The 15,448-nt window shown below is 51.5% G+C and overlaps 6 protein-coding genes across 6 annotated transcripts; 4 read left to right on the top strand and 2 right to left on the bottom strand.

Moving 5' to 3' along the window:
• Positions 1-1,648: 1,648 nt before the first annotated feature.
• On the top strand, positions 1,649-2,281 carry AYO21_04778 (hypothetical protein; the record flags this gene model as incomplete). Its single annotated transcript, XM_022654749.1, has 1 exon — positions 1,649-2,281. The coding sequence occupies one exon, from the start codon at positions 1,649-1,651 to the stop codon at positions 2,279-2,281; it is 633 nt and encodes a 210-aa protein (XP_022512888.1).
• A 1,754-nt stretch (positions 2,282-4,035) lies between these two features.
• Positions 4,036-4,581, top strand: AYO21_04777 (hypothetical protein; the record flags this gene model as incomplete). Its single annotated transcript, XM_022654748.1, has 1 exon — positions 4,036-4,581. One exon carries the CDS (start codon positions 4,036-4,038, stop codon positions 4,579-4,581), a length of 546 nt encoding a protein of 181 aa, XP_022512887.1.
• Positions 4,582-6,387: 1,806 nt separating this feature from the next.
• AYO21_04776 (hypothetical protein) lies at positions 6,388-7,662 on the bottom strand (the record flags this gene model as incomplete). Its single annotated transcript, XM_022654747.1, has 1 exon — positions 6,388-7,662. The coding sequence occupies one exon, from the start codon at positions 7,660-7,662 to the stop codon at positions 6,388-6,390; it is 1,275 nt and encodes a 424-aa protein (XP_022512886.1).
• Positions 7,663-9,665: 2,003 nt separating this feature from the next.
• Positions 9,666-10,511, top strand: AYO21_04775 (hypothetical protein; the record flags this gene model as incomplete). Its single annotated transcript, XM_022654746.1, has 1 exon — positions 9,666-10,511. The coding sequence occupies one exon, from the start codon at positions 9,666-9,668 to the stop codon at positions 10,509-10,511; it is 846 nt and encodes a 281-aa protein (XP_022512885.1).
• Positions 10,512-11,463: 952 nt separating this feature from the next.
• Positions 11,464-12,184, bottom strand: AYO21_04774 (hypothetical protein; the record flags this gene model as incomplete). The annotated part of the gene is made up of 2 exons (XM_022654745.1): positions 11,464-11,650; positions 11,730-12,184. The coding sequence occupies 2 exons, from the start codon at positions 12,182-12,184 to the stop codon at positions 11,464-11,466; spliced, it is 642 nt and encodes a 213-aa protein (XP_022512884.1).
• Positions 12,185-14,018: 1,834 nt separating this feature from the next.
• On the top strand, positions 14,019-15,123 carry AYO21_04773 (hypothetical protein; the record flags this gene model as incomplete). The annotated part of the gene is made up of 2 exons (XM_022654744.1): positions 14,019-14,072; positions 14,131-15,123. The coding sequence occupies 2 exons, from the start codon at positions 14,019-14,021 to the stop codon at positions 15,121-15,123; spliced, it is 1,047 nt and encodes a 348-aa protein (XP_022512883.1).
• Between the last annotated feature and the right edge of the window lie 325 nt (positions 15,124-15,448).

The following is a 15,448-nucleotide window of genomic DNA, read 5'->3' as shown; positions in this document are numbered from 1 at the left end:
GTGCAGGTGATTCGTGAGTCTTTGTTTGCATGACCCCAAAGGGAGCATTCACTGGTAATAACACGCATTTTGTTTGCTTTGAGACAGCCTGGCAAACGGGGTTCCCATCGATCATTTGCACAATGACTCAATGAGCCCCATATCTGTCATGGCAGCCGCCTATCGAATACTCTTTGACTTCAGCAAATGTCCTGCACGACATCCGCTCTACTCGCATGGCCGCATGTTTTCGCATCTGCTTGCCATCTCTGGTGCTATCTTCTGGGGGCGCAGGGTCTCGACGTGAAGTTTAACTGTCATGTTGTGGCGATCTTTTCCCTCTTTCTGTACCTCAGCCTCTGCTTCACAGCTGAATCTTCGCGCACTCAAGATGTTTGTTTTCCGCTTGCGACACGGCGACGAGTTGACCCATTCCGCAGAGTTGGGATTGTTTCTGCCGTTGCGTGGGTTTCCGGGATTCACAGTGCGCAGTACGAGAACTTTGTACACAGCCTCTAGGGACATGCCTAATCCGGGACCTCAATCGGTGGCGTGCTCCAATCGTGCATCCAATCCTGTGCAATCGACGCGAGGCGAGATCGTTTCCCTTGTAGTGGAGCAGCTCTCACTAACCACAAGACAGATGAGCAAGCAACCGATGGAAGCTTGGCCTTGTGGCCGTTTACCCCGTGGCCCTGCAATTTACGCGACGACACGACAACTCCTTACGACACAATAATCCACCAAGACGACCCTGTTTTGATGAAAAATGTTATATTGGAGGGTCTAAAGAGCTTTACAATGGGGGAACTACCGAGTACAATTGGGATAACATCGACGGGGAACACGACCACGAGGGCGAAGACGAGCACAAGCAACTGGCAGTTTGGTGCTTGATCTCGTAGTGCAAAACACTCTCGCTTGGTTAAATTAACCGCGTGAAGATCCCTTATCCACCTCTACGAATGAGACGTGGTCATGAGATTCACATGGAGAAGCTAGAATATTGCCTTTCTCCTACCTCCACCTATCCCAGCTCCCGGATATCCAGACCGTCGCGGACTCAGCCACTCACGCGGCAACCTCATTGTCGACTGACACCAACGCCGTTTCGTGGTAGGTCACATCGTGGTTTTGGAACCTCTGGTCAATAAGCTAGCCTCCCTGGCCCGTGTCTCACCAATGCTGCTGTGGGAGTGGGCTCAAAAAATTGCTCAATAGACTTTGGTTCAAAGGTTGTTGTTTGGCGTGTCACTGCCGCAAGCAGCAGGATCCCACGGTACTCAGCCTCGTGCTGTCCTCCCCTGCGTCACTGGAGGCGTGGTTACAGTGGTGGCATGTTTGTTTGTGCCCTATCCCCAATTCCTGGTAGCTAGCAGGGAAGCTGTTGGCCCGTAGGTGTCCCCAGTGGTTCCAGGCGCAATCTCCCATACACGGTGCTATTATATGCTTTGACGCCCACTTGGACCTCTGTTTGCTTCTCTGCTGGTTTTCTATACCTGAGTACTCTCTCTGTGTCTTGACATACACACCGTCGTTCGCTACAGTCGCTCGCTACACATATCTTTCGCTTTGACAAGTTTACCCCCTATCTTCCAGCATTTTTACGTGTCCTTCGTGGACATCTTGTCATCGACCCCCACAACATACCAGATTCACAATTTTCAACATGAGAACCGGAGCAGCTCTTGTCTTGCTGGCCGGCCTGGCCGCCGCCTACCCGGGAGAAGTCCTGCGCAAACGTGCCCTCGCGCCGCGCGAAGGCTGTCCCGCCGAACTCACTGCCGGCCAATTCGAATTCCCTCACTACATCACGCAGATCTCCAAGTCGCAACCCGACAAGGCTTTCGGACCCCAGCTGAACGGCGTCTTTACTCCCAATGACATCGCCTCCATCTTCAGCTTCGACGTGCCCGCTTCTCGCGCCGACGCCAACTGCACGCTGGAGTTCATCTTCCCTCTCAAGTCGCAGCTCAAGACGTCCAACTTTGAGTACGAGGGTGCTGGCTCGTTCTTCTTCACGGGGTACAACCCCGGCAGCTGCCCGGGACCTGAGACGACGTGGAACAACCAGCCCGCTCCGGGACCATTCCCTCCATTCCCGGCTATCCACATGGAACCAGGAAATGCCTACACCATTGATGTCGGCCCCTGCTTCGTGGGCGCGGGGACGTGCGTTGCCGGCATGACCTACACCAACGACACCAACTTCTGGTTCTTCCAGGACCAGGATGAGTGCCCCATTGGTATCTACACGGCATACGAGTACGGTCTGCCGCCGATGGCCATGCCGCCCGTGTAAAGCGGTGCTCTGCTTGGACGAGGGGGTTTGAAAGGCATCCTGCAGTGAATTCGATACCTGGAGAAAATTTGGAGACCACCGTGAAAAGTCTCCGGTGCAGAGTGGTACAGGTACTACTTGGAAACGGCCGCATTGGGGGGTTTGGACCAGCATACAAGAAGGAACCCGGCGCTCTTTTGGGGAGATTACAACATGGAAAAGAGTAACGTTCGCTGGGCGACTTGTGTTACGACAAACTTTGACTGCCTCCTTTTCTCCATATGGCCTTTGTTTCGTGGCAGCCATCATCAGACAGAGTAACAGAAGGACCATCTCACACATGTACACACACAAACACACAATAGCCATTACCTTAATGAACTCCCGGTAAACGCAGGGATACTGGATCAAAAACACATCGTATCATACAAGAACAGCCCGTCGTTGACTCATTTCTCTTTCTGTCCGTTCTGCCTCGCAAATAACCAGGAGTCGAGTTGGATCGGGTCTTTTTGTCAGTACTAGCTTCTTCGAGCGAGTTTGGTTGTTTTTGTTGTATGAAACTGGTTGAATATACCCTGATTGTATTTAATTTTTGTTTCTTTTGAGTGGTCCATTTCTTTCACTCGAACTTGTAGCATAACATCCGCACGAGTATATCGAGTAACGAGTAACGAGCACAAGGCTGACAAAGTCAGGGACCTGCATCATTAGGCTTGGGCTCGCATGCAAGCCAAGAAGACAAATCGAAGTGAGGGACGACAGGAGTGTGATGTGTTCGGCTTGGCCATGAGGCAACAACACAAGGCTTACAACCACAGTGGATGAGTAGTATGTAGGTAGTGGTGTGAGCGCTCATGAGCAACTTCTCCAGGCGGCGTTGGCGATCTGTTCCAGGCCACAACCATGCCAAAGTGGGGGGGCGTTGGGTGGGTGATTGGTGATGGGTGACCCTGCATTTGCCCTATAACGGAGCAAGCAGGGATCCAACGAGGGATTATTAGGCATTATTGGCATGATTAGGGCATCAAGGAAGAGCCTCACCGACCTTAGGTGTCTATACCCCACCCCTCGAACCCGATCCTTTCTCGCCCGGAATGTCTCTCTGAGCAAAAGCCTCGTGCCCACCCACTCCCCCGTGGTGTGACCGTCACCTTTTTCCCTCTCCATACATCTCATGTACCGAGTACCATGTACCATACCAAGTCTCTGGCGGTACATGCCTCGTCCGATACACTTTTTGCTAAGCCCTTACGCCCTCGATTCTGGAACACCGCGAGCAAATACTATCAAACCGCGCGTCCACGTTCAAGCATGATCGGCGTCCCATCACCCAATGCCCGTCAATAATGCTGACTGTCAAGGGGGATCTACGTGTCGCCTTCTTGGCCGCTCCGCTGGTGAACGGGATCTCGTTGGTTTTGGGGGTCAACGGTCAATGGTCATGCATTGTTTTGTGGCTCGGGTCTCGCCGTTGCCGCCCCAGACGAGGCTTTACAGACATGAGCAATTATGGAACATCTGATGAGGGTTTGTGGAATCACTTTATACCAGGGAGTATAAGAGGGTTTTCTTTGCTTTTTCCCTCCCCCTTCATGTTTTTTGTACCAAACCACACACAAACAGATTACCAAACATTGACACACTTAACACACTCACAGCGATCAAAGCTCAATAGCTAAACAGCTAAACACTCCAACACAACCTACTTTATGGCATCGTCAACAATACACACCCCCAACACCAGCAGCACATCTTCGATGAATATGCAGACAATGCACAACTACGGCGACGCGTGGTTCGAGAATCTCAACAACCAGAGGGAGCAGTTCGAGTCGCAGCATCAACCGCACAACTATGGTGACGCGTGGTTTGAGAATCTGAACAACCAGCGGGAGCAGTTCGAGCAGTACCAAGCCGCACATCAACCGCATAACTACGGAGCTGCTTGGTTTGAGAATCTCAATGAACAGAGAATGCAGTACGAGTCGCAACACCAACCGCACAACTACGGCGACGCGTGGTTTGAGAATCTGAACAACCAGAGGGAGCAATACGAATCAGCACACCAACCGCACAACTACGGAGCTGCGTGGTTCGAGAACCTCAACGAACAGAGAGTGCAGTTTGAACAATACCAGGCCGCACACCAACCGCACAACTATGGCGCTTCTTGGTTCGAGAATCTCAACAACCAGAGATTACAGTTTGAGCAATACCAGGCTGCACACCAACCGCACAACTACGGCGCCTCGTGGTTCGACAACTACGAGCAAATGTGGAAGCAATGGCAAGACTCCAAGAAAGGCGGACGTGCCTGAGAAAGAGAGACCAGGGCCGATGAGATCAGATCTGATTGGAACCCTTGCGAGTGGGAGTGCTGACCTGGTCTAGTCGAGCCAGCTCATGCATGTCATGTCAGAACCAGATTGGCCATTCAAAGCACCGACACTTATCACGACAGTTATTTTCACCTGATGCGTTATCAGCAAACAGGCTCACGGGTTTGGTGGATTGGCAATGGACCCCTGGAATATTAATTCATTGGACGGGACTCCAGGGGAGGCAGGCCACGGCGTCGGGGTCCATGGGTCCATGGGTACAAGGCACAGGGTACAGGGTACAGGCTACTTTTACCGCACAGGGCCACGAGTACATGGGCACATGGGTACATGACTTTAAATGTACATGGGTACGTGCACCGAGGACCTGGACAACATTACTACATTAATGCTGAAGAGTCCGAGTCTTTTTGACTAACACCCTTCGAGAGAAATCCACAATATCAAGACACACACACAAGTCGCAAGGCACAAGAGACAAGGCCACAAGCCAGAAGATACAGAGATACAGAGAAACAAAGACCTAGCTATGTTACTCGGTAGATAGGATAGATTCAGTGGCCATAATGTCGACAACTGCCACACGTATATCCGGATATTAGATATTACATGATACGCAATGTACTAATGAACCAAGTTAAAGATAACCTACTTAACCAGTACTTGCCTCGTACAGAACCCAGCAGTCTCGGTCCTCAGTACAAGGACAGAATAAGCGCAAGTCCCCAGACCTGAGTTTTCCAATACCGATATCAAAATATACGATATACCTACCTAGGTATCTATCTGCACTCAGTATAACCACTGTACCCGTGACCATTCCCACGACCATACCCATGACCATACCCATGACCATAATACATTAGTTATTTGAAGTACACGTACAGAAACAGGTCCGGATACCGGTACCCAAGTTCAAGTTCAAGTACAAGGTAATGGAGTGAAAGCATGAAGCACGAAGGATGACGAGGCTTCCGGGTACATGGAGTCAACTACCTCCATACCTCCATACCTACCTACCTACACCTACCTAGGAGTGAAAGTTGTATGTATCCATTGGTTGTGATTCTAATTGTGATTTTGATTTTGTCATCATTACCATTTTTTTCCCTGCCTGGGTATATATATATATCCCAGTGCTGGTATACTTACATACCTAGATACCTAGTCATGGCTAGTCGGCTAGTTATACGTAGTTATACGTAGGATATGTAGTAATATACCTCCCCCCTTTCCTTCCCTCCTCTGCCCCTCTCATATTGCTTTTTTTGTTTTTCTCGTCAAATCCCGTCGTGTCGTGGCTGTTTATGCCTTCCTCGTAAGACAACAGAGAGGGGTCCAGTCAGTCCTGTTTCTACCCCGGGGGTGCGTGCGTGTGTTTTTGTTTCGTGTTCGTGTACGTGTGCGTGTGTGTGTGTGTGTGTGATGAAAAGGTGCTGCGAAGTCCGGGAATCAAATGTGCCAACTAGCCCGGCCCAACCCAATTCAACGTAGCGACATTGACACCAACCGACCCAAATCCAACCTGATCCATCCCTTCCCATCCCAAGTGATTGCTGACGACTCGACCCGAAACCAAACACCGCCGGGACAATGTGGATAAAAACAAACCTGATATCATATTTCCCGTCATATCTGTGAAATATCTGCGAATTAGCGCCCCCAATCCACGAAAACACCCACTAGGTAGCAAGGTCGTCACGACCCACTGCCCCTTTCAATTCTAGCCTTGCTGTTTTTCCCTCCTCCCACTCACTACGACGCCGTGCCTTTCGTCTTCGTTATTCAACTGTCGAAGAACAAGGCCGCCGTGAGCATTTCCTCCAGCGCCGTTTTCCGCGGTCGCCGATGTCTCTGCCAATCGTCGCTGTCGTTGGCGAGATGGAGGTCCTGCGTCCGCACCCTCTTCCGCCCGAGTTCGCCAGACGACGAGCGCGTGTGGTTGGCCGTCGTCGGTGGCGGTGGTCCCCCTCCAACTCCTGCGGGACTTCTCGGCCTATTCTCTTCCTGCGCCCCTGAAATCACACTGCCAGACTCGGAGGTCTGCGCGGAGCTGGTTCCACTGCTCGACGTGTATCCATGATCCGAAGCCAGCTCTGACAAGGCGGCCGTGGCGTTTTCGGGCATGGTGCGGTGGTGCGAGGGCGTGATTGGGGTGATGGGCACTTCACCGTGCACTTCGGGGAAATGGCTCGACTTCTGCTCCGTGAGGTGGTGCTCGTTCTCCTTTTGTAAGCGAAGCTGTTCTCGAATCCGTCGCATGGCATTCATGTGCTTGCGAAACCCCGTTTCAATGCCGTCCAAATTCAACGCCTCCGCAGCGTGGCCACCTGGACCGCCGTGATACTCGGGTCTCTGGTGGGTTGGCCAGAGGGTAGGGTACTCGTCCTGCGTTCTCGGCCGGGTCGAATCCCCGCGTGTCGAGGATGTGTTGTTTTCCTTTGAGCTGTCACTGACAAAGGTGACGGTCTCGATGGATTTGATCGCCCGGTCCGAATCGTGGGACGCCCCTGTGACTCTGCTTTGATCCCATTTCTGTAGGACGTTTCGGGTGACTTCGGATAGGACTCTGTATTCTTCGGTTTCGCTGGCAGCTCGGGCGCGGGTGAGTTCGGCGTGGGTCAGGCTGGAAAGAAACACATTCAGACTCTCGACCAGCATGGACAATTTCCTCCTAAAATCCTGCACGGTGAGGCCCTCGTAGTTCATGTCGGTGTTGGTGAGCCATTGCTTGACGGCGGTGCGATCTCTGGTCGAGGTGGACAGATACAGCTTGACCAGGTTGTATAACGGCCGCAAGGCGGCGTTCAACGAAGTCAAAATTTTGGAAAATGTCAGAGCCCATCGTTTGTGGTCTGGTTGTCGATCTATGAGGAGCGAGGTGCTCCCGACGCTGTGTAACGAGTCGAGGCTGATGGCAATGGTCCAGACTTCGAAGCGAAGGTTTTCAAAGTCTTCAGACGCTTTTTGCATACCATAGAAGGTGTGCCATGCTAGTTTGCACGCTTCTGCCAAGGAGGTAGGAGACGGGCTCCCACTGAAACCGAGAGCGCGCGACATTGTTTGGCATAAGAAAAAAGGGGGGGTTGGTTTTAAAAAAAGGAATCAGATCGATCGGAAAATGGGTCTTGTTTCGCTTTTGAGCAGCTCTTCTAAGAAACCGATAGACAATAAAGGCAAAAGAACGTAAATGTAGAGACTGGTTTGGCAATTCCTCTTGCATAGCAATAAGCCTTGCTGTGTGGTGGTCTTAGCCACTGCGTGACTTGGGAGACACACTTTGCTGGTTTGTCTGCCCGCGCCCCCTCCCCGCAATGGTATGGGCGTGTTACCTGCTGGGCGAGAGAAATCAGGAAACCCTTCATATGGCTGCAAGGGGGATAGTGCGAAAAAGGTCTCGAATCGTTGCGCCACATGTGGTCTGACAATGCGGCGAATTACCCTCACCACCAACCCGTGCTGGGGGAGCTGACGAGTAAGAATTGAGCGTGGATATGATTTCCGTCGATCGAGCGAGTGGCAGGCCGAGTTGGTACGGCTCGACAGCGGGTGATCGATCCTACCACTTACCAAGTGGGCGGTGAGTGGGTAGCACATCGGGAGGTGGATGGCCCAAAGGGACGAAGCGAAAAGGAGGCCCAAAGGCCTAGGCCTTAGGGTGCCTCAGTCAGAGGATACAAGTAGAGTATATTACTCACCTGGCGTCAAACCTTGGTTGTAGTGCCTGCGAACTACTAGTAAGCGGCTCATGATGACCATTTTCGGCATATTGACCAGGGGAATGGACAGCCACGACAGCCAAATGTGCAATCTCAGGCTGGAATTGGTTTAAGGTGGTTGGGCTTTACTTTGTACAGACCTGGAGGCTCTCCAGAAGAGGAAGAAGTAGAAGAAGTTTATCGTGAATATTAATCGATCTCGATCCAAGTTCGGGGCACCAGATCAGCCTTGCCGAACGGAGAGTTTGGTAGTGACCGAGATGTACGAGTAGATAGAGATGACCCGCGGTGGCCATCATTCAACCTCATCCTCCTCTTTGTTTGGCAGTGTACGAGGTAAACTGCGCAGCTTGAGTACGAGTAAGGCGTCCATGGCCATTCTTGTTGCGAGAGGAACAAGGACTGTAGATGGTTTCATCATTGTGCAACTAGGCACTCGTACTCTGGCGCTGTGTCATAGTAAGGAGTAAGAAGAAGGATGCAAATCCCCCTGGAAACGATCTGCGCGGTTCAAGTGAGTCAGTTCGTAAAGTCCAGACTTTGTCCGAGATGCTGTGATGGTTGAAGTTTGATGGTTGCCGCGAGGCCCGAGACGTGGCCTGCCACTTTTACTACCAATACGAGTGCTTGGCGAGTTTGGCTACTTGGGTACTCACTAAGAGATTGACTCCGACCCCGAAGTTGGCCCCGTTAAATCCCCGAGGGGCACTAGTAAGTAATAATGATACCTAAAAGTACCATTAGCGGTACCTGGACCAGCTGAGCTAGCTGCCCCCCAGGCTCCAAGGTTGTCACACCACCACCGCTTCGAGTCTCTCCCCTCCAGCTCACACCACCATCTCCCTCACTGTGTAGCACGTGTCTCCCGCTCTTCGTCAATACTCGTAGGCTGACATCTGACATCTTTATTCTCTCTTATCAGCCACAACTAACAAACTACTTAACTGCTTGTCCCCACACAAGCCCCTACCTTGGTACTCTCTGCTCCGTGCTCCGTGCGTGATTGCGCAGACCATCGTGCCATCCATTCGCAATTCGGACATATTTCGAATCATCCGATTGGTATCTCCCCCCTTCTTCTCCCCCCGCCTTGACCGTGGGATGACGGATGTGTTACGGAGTACTTGTAGAATATCAGATCATACGAATGCAATAATTAATGCAATAAAGTGCAATTGCAATAGTGTTGTATCTTCACTGCCAAAAGACTTGATAAAAGGAACCTCTTCTCGCACATCAAACATCACTGACCCAGCCCATCTCGACTCGAGCATTTCGGTTCTATCTTTTTATCTCAAGCAACACTTGGCAGTGTCCTTCTCTCTCACACATACACACACCACAATGGAGTACTCAAAGAGTCGATATACCTTCCAACCCACATCGTCGTCACCCTCGTCATCATCATACTCCCACCCCCACTCCCGGCAAATAGCATATCAAATTGGAACCTTGTCGAGATCCAAGATTCAGAAAGAGGCGGCCAAGACGGCGCCTCACCTCCACCGCCTCCTCGGCCACGCCGCCGTCTACGACAACGCGGCCAGGTACATCATCAAACACATGCATGACTATACCCCAGAAATTGAGCGATCGCCGTCACTGGGGTCGGTGGAAGAAATCGAGGATGTCGATGACGATTTCTCCCTCGACGACTCCCTTGACGATATTGTCGACATTGTCCCCGAGGATGACGACGACGATGTCGAGTCATCAGCAACCACACACGAGTCTTTGCTGCAAACCGCCCAAGTGGCGTCTTTCAAGGGGTACGCTCAGCTCAAATCCCCCCGCCTCTGCGGCGTCGTGGTAACAACGACACCGCTGGTGGTGGGGGCCGGAGACGGCCACTGGGAGGAGGTGGAGAGCGACGCGAGTAGCACTGAGACCGAGTCCGACGACGATTTTGATCTCGACTCGGATCTAGAGGGTGACCTCCAATACGACTACTACGACCCCTCGGCCATCGAGTCTGCCTCGCAGTACCGCCACTACTATGAGCGCCACTCGGACTGGAGAGACGCGCACTCCTGCTCGAAAGAGTCCTCCTACAACTACAGTCCCGCAGCCCCGAAGGCATACACGTACACATACACGCACAGCGACGACGACCAACAACTCTGGTCTCAGCAGCCGCGCGTCTGGTCTCGAGAACAAGAAACCCGTCTATTCGTCGAAGCTTTTGGCTGAGCCATACCTCCACACCTTCTCTACTCTTTTCTAAGCGACGGCGTTGTCCCCCTTTTTTGGGATTTTCCTTTGTTTATGGATTTTAATCATGAAGCTCCCGGTCTGCGACTCTGCATGATACGGTTGAGCGTTGAGCATTGAGCGTTTTGCTGTTATCTTACAAAGTCATGACGGTTCAAAGGTTTCAATATCCGCCTCTCCGTCGGATTGCATTCCATTGCAGTTGCCAAAAGGCGTTGATGATGAAGATCGCACGGGCACGAGAGCCGCAAGGGCGGTCTCAAGGACATATACCTAGGGTATAGCTGTACATATGATACCCCTCTAGATTTCCGGCCTGGAATCTAGCAAAACCAGAGAGGAACGAGATCAAATCAATCATCTGAAAAAATTACTTAAGAGTGTTGAATGTTTTTTCTCTCCAAAAATGGAACCAGAACTCAATGATGACCCATGAAATAATTGAGATGGACGGTCCGAGGTACCGAGTCCAGTATACTTTGGTGACAGAACGAACTACCAGGTCCTGCTTGGTGGGAAATAGGTACCCTCAACTACAAGTACTTGTACAACCCGACTTGTCCGCATCTTACATGTACATGTACAAATGCAGACGCAGATGCAGATGTAATAGTATCACATACAGTATTACGATATACAATACACGTTACCTATGTATAGACCTGGCCTGGGAGCCACGATGCGAGAAGAATACCTAGGTAGGTAGGTAGATATTCCCGTCGTCACGATGATGGGTTTTTGTTTCCCCTTCGTCAAAAACGCCCCCATGTAAAAATACATCTCTGCCACTCATGAGCGGACCGTCCGCAGCATGCAGAGTGAGTACACCCTGTCATCACCTGGCAAGGCTGAACCAACCAACCAACCCACCCAAAAACAGACATATACACACAAGCTATAACATTCAAAAAACTCCGACATTGTTCCATGATTAGATTACACCATTGGCGCGGTACTCTCGGCTGTGGAGGTCCGGTGCGGTGACGGGTTGCTCGTGTTGTGCTTGCAGCAGGCACAGTGTGCTTGTCTTCCGCGCCTGGTGAGATTTTCGGGGTGTGAACCGACTCTCCAGAGGGTCGGGTAGTCGAGCTCGATGAGGCGGAGGCAGAAGCAGATGACTGCGGAGCCCAAGAAAGATACCCTACATCCCTCAAATCAGCAAATGAAAGGACTACAGAATGGGATGGTAATGCTCACAGATTGACAATCATAAATGCAAACATGGCTTTGACAAGCTTGCAATCGGTGTCGAAGAGCGACCGGGAAGGCCGGCCATCAAAGTATTTGGTCTTGAAGACCCGACATGAGTCCGTGGCGTCGCCATCCCACAGACCAATCAGGGTGGCCCAGGCAGCCACAAAGAGGATATCAAAGACGGCGGAGACGGAGAAGAACAGGGCCCCTCCAAAGAACATGGGCAAGATGGTGATGCCCGCGTAGACGGTGCAGATGCAGGCAATTACCACGGTCGCGGTGGCTTTCCGTGGCACGTCTGCATCGACGTCTGCTAGACCACTCATGACAGCGGCCATGAAACCAATGATGATGATGGACCAGACGCCTTCTAGCACGCGCAGGCCGATTTCGGCAATGCGGAGGAATGTCTCATCGAGAGCTCTGGAGAGGTCGAGTTCCCTTGTTCTAAACTTCATTTTCGGTGTTGGTGGGAGATTTGTTAGAAGATGTTTTGTGTCGAGTTAAATTCGGGACTTTTGTCGATATAGTTGATATAAGTTGTCAGCCTCAGACTCCATGCCTTGTGGTCGACAACTTTATACCACAGCAAGTACACCACAGCACACATCGTTTGCTCGGTATTTTAGCCCTCAATGAAAAAAAAAATCACATGGTATACCTTACCACCTTTGTGAATTTTAAAAAAAGGCGGCAATATCCGTACATTTTGTCCTCGTGGTTTTTGCTGGTGTAGCATTACAAGTATGGCGTGAGGTGCGAGTCAGGTGAGTGCCAATGTTGATACCCCTTGGTATGTAGGTACCAAGCAAGATGAGGTCAATTCACTCATGCGAGTCAAGATGATTATGTAAATACCGTCTTCTTGTACCTGAGTGCTGAGCATTGGCCCATTAGCATCATTGGCGTCGGTATTGCCAACCCGACCTCTGTTGGTCAATAGTGAACTGAGCACAAGTACCTCGTACCTCGTACGGCTTCTTCGTTCCGAAACATAGTCATCGTCCTGAACTTTCTGAGATGACGTGTGATCTTGGCAATTACAAAAGTAGTTTGATAGTGTTGGCGGTGCCTTCTATTATTCATATCCTCCGAACTAACTGCGTCTCCGAAGTTAAAAGGCGGGAGGGCACTTAGGAAAGCCTCGCACAGGAAAAAAGAGTTTGCCAGTCACGGTCGCAATGAAGGAAGTCCATTTCCAGCTGTCAAGACAGTACTTGTACTTTTATACAAGAACAAAGTGCTCTGTAGGGTGAGCGGTGCCTTGGTCGTACCTGTCCCAGCCTTGCCCTGCCACGCCCTTCCATGTCCGCGCCAGGCATTCAGATCCCGATATACGAGCAAGTGTCCGCTGGACCGATTCGCCGTGTCTTACAGAGGCTTGGAGTGGTGCATCTGGTGGGTGTGGTATTCTGCACATTTCTCTTTGCTGACCAAACCATAAAGGACCGAGCATGGGCAAAATATCCTCTTCCAGCATACTGTATACTGGTACAAGAAATGTGAACGAGTAGCCAATGTGCCTCAGATTATATGGATGTCTTGGCGAGCATCCACCTGGCTCAGTTGGCTCACTAGGTGTTAGGGGCCACTAGGCTATGCTTCTGTGGGCATTGGGGACCGCCGTGGGTGCCCTTGGTGCCCCTACGATATACCCTGGCACCCTGGCAGCCAGGTACCCGAGAACCCTACAGGCTCCGAGCCCCGAGAAAGCCCGCCATAGGACAGCCCAGAGCAAGCACATGCATCCCCAAGAGGGAGTAATGGGCCATTTCCGCTTTCTCGGGGGCCCAAGGAGGAAACCCGGAGCTGCTTAGCCCAGTAAGTCTTTTATCATGCCCTATCGTGCCTCGTGGCCCTGTCCCTGCCTGCGCCCAGCAGTTCCTCTCTTGTGTCTCTCAGATGACCCGCAAACCCATCTTTTCCTCCCTCTTCCTCACCAATGACATGCCTCTTTCTCCCACGGAGACTACCGTTTCTGAGTGCCGTTCGCGTCGTGAGCGTGTCAAACTGGTGGTCTGACACCTGTTTCCGAGTCTCGGTTCCTGACTCCTACTACTATGGAGACCTCAGTTGGAGACTGTCTTCCTAGTCGCAAATCGCGTGGCTCGTTCGGACTTGCCTCTCCGCTATGATGCAAAAAGAACTCTGTTTACAACGTTCTCATAAGCAACCGCCTTTCCACCACCAGCAGACATTGTGCCACTATGTGTGCAAATCAATCCACACTTCAAGAACCATATTCACCTCACATCACAGTCAATCCACCGACAACAAAGGTTTGAGCCTACCATGGCCTACACACAAACATACCCCCAATACCAGCGACCTTCATACCCGGATCAAGTACGTTGGCACTTTTGTTTTGCCAGCTCCCCTTTGCCACAGGCACTAATTGATGCAGCAACCAAGCTGGAATGGTGTTGAATTCGCCTCCTCCAACTCCTTTGGGAGCTATCCTCAGTATCCGAAGGACCAATCTTACTACGATTCCAACCCTGAGCTTCCAACCGAGCAGAATGCCCCGTCCCCCGTCTATTCGCAGTATCTGAATTTCGATGCTGCTGGTCAGGACTCTGGGCTATCAGCAACAAATGATACCATGTCCTCAGAACCTTTCTTCAACACTTCGTCAATCTCAACAGACAACTCTCAGCAGTTCGCCGACTTCCCCATCAAGCCCGAGCCGGGCTATGAGCAGAACGACCCGTCCTTCTCATGCGGTCTTAATCTGATACAGGGCGACAACCTGTCTCCGCGGAGTTGTGGAACAGTCCCAGCATGCCTGCAACTCCTCAACAACCCTGAGATGGAAGACTTCAACCTGTCGGCCCTCTCGCCGAAGATGTCCAACCAAAACGAGGAACTCACAAGAATGCCATCCAGAATCAGTACCGGTAACGTCAAACAACTGAGAAGGGCCAGTAACGACAGCCTCCCCAAGACACGAGGTAGGCGGGCACGCAAGGGTTCTTCGAGCGATGAGGAAGCGGCGCAAGCCCGAGCAAAACAAGCCCACTCGATCGTCGAACGACGGTACCGTGACAACCTCAATGGTAAGATCATGCAGTTGCACCGCACGCTGAACACTATTGGATCTCCTGCTCGCCTGGCCGGCCTTACGACGGACGAAACACCGGGTATGCACGACCCACGAACAAGGGTGCGCAAGTCCGACGTCATGACAGACGCGGTCAACTACGTCCACCAGAGCGAGGTGTCGATGCGGCACATGACGGACGAGATCAAGCGACTGAACGACAGAGTTCGGACGCTCGAGAAGCTCGTCAAGTGCGAAGACTGCGCCCTGCTCAAGCAAATGGTCCGACTGCAGCTCCAGTCGCAACAACAGGCGCAACAAGCGCAACAGTCACAGATGTCGATGCAGCAACCATAATGGCAAGTCATCAGATCGACTCTTGCGAGTGCCAAATATCTATCTGCGATTACACATCCAACAAAAAAACTTTGTTGTATCCATTGGGACCACAGGACCATACCGCGCCTTCCAGTGACGAATATCGAAATCACGACTCCATCAGTTACGAGCCACCGCCGCAAGACGTTGTTCTTTTTCCCTTCTCTCGACGATACATACTGTCAGTCACGATCACGACTTATGGGTTTGGTTACCATCATTCTATCTTGGGAGACCATTCACATACACACGGGATTAATGCCAATTCTTGCGGTGACGACTTCCTCATCTCCTAAGAGATTCC

The sequence above is a fragment of the Fonsecaea monophora genome (genome assembly GCF_001642475.1).
Source record: "Fonsecaea monophora strain CBS 269.37 chromosome Unknown Scaff28, whole genome shotgun sequence".
In the NCBI taxonomy this organism is placed as follows: domain Eukaryota; kingdom Fungi; phylum Ascomycota; class Eurotiomycetes; order Chaetothyriales; family Herpotrichiellaceae; genus Fonsecaea; species Fonsecaea monophora.
This window is presented reverse-complemented; position numbering and strand designations above follow the sequence as displayed.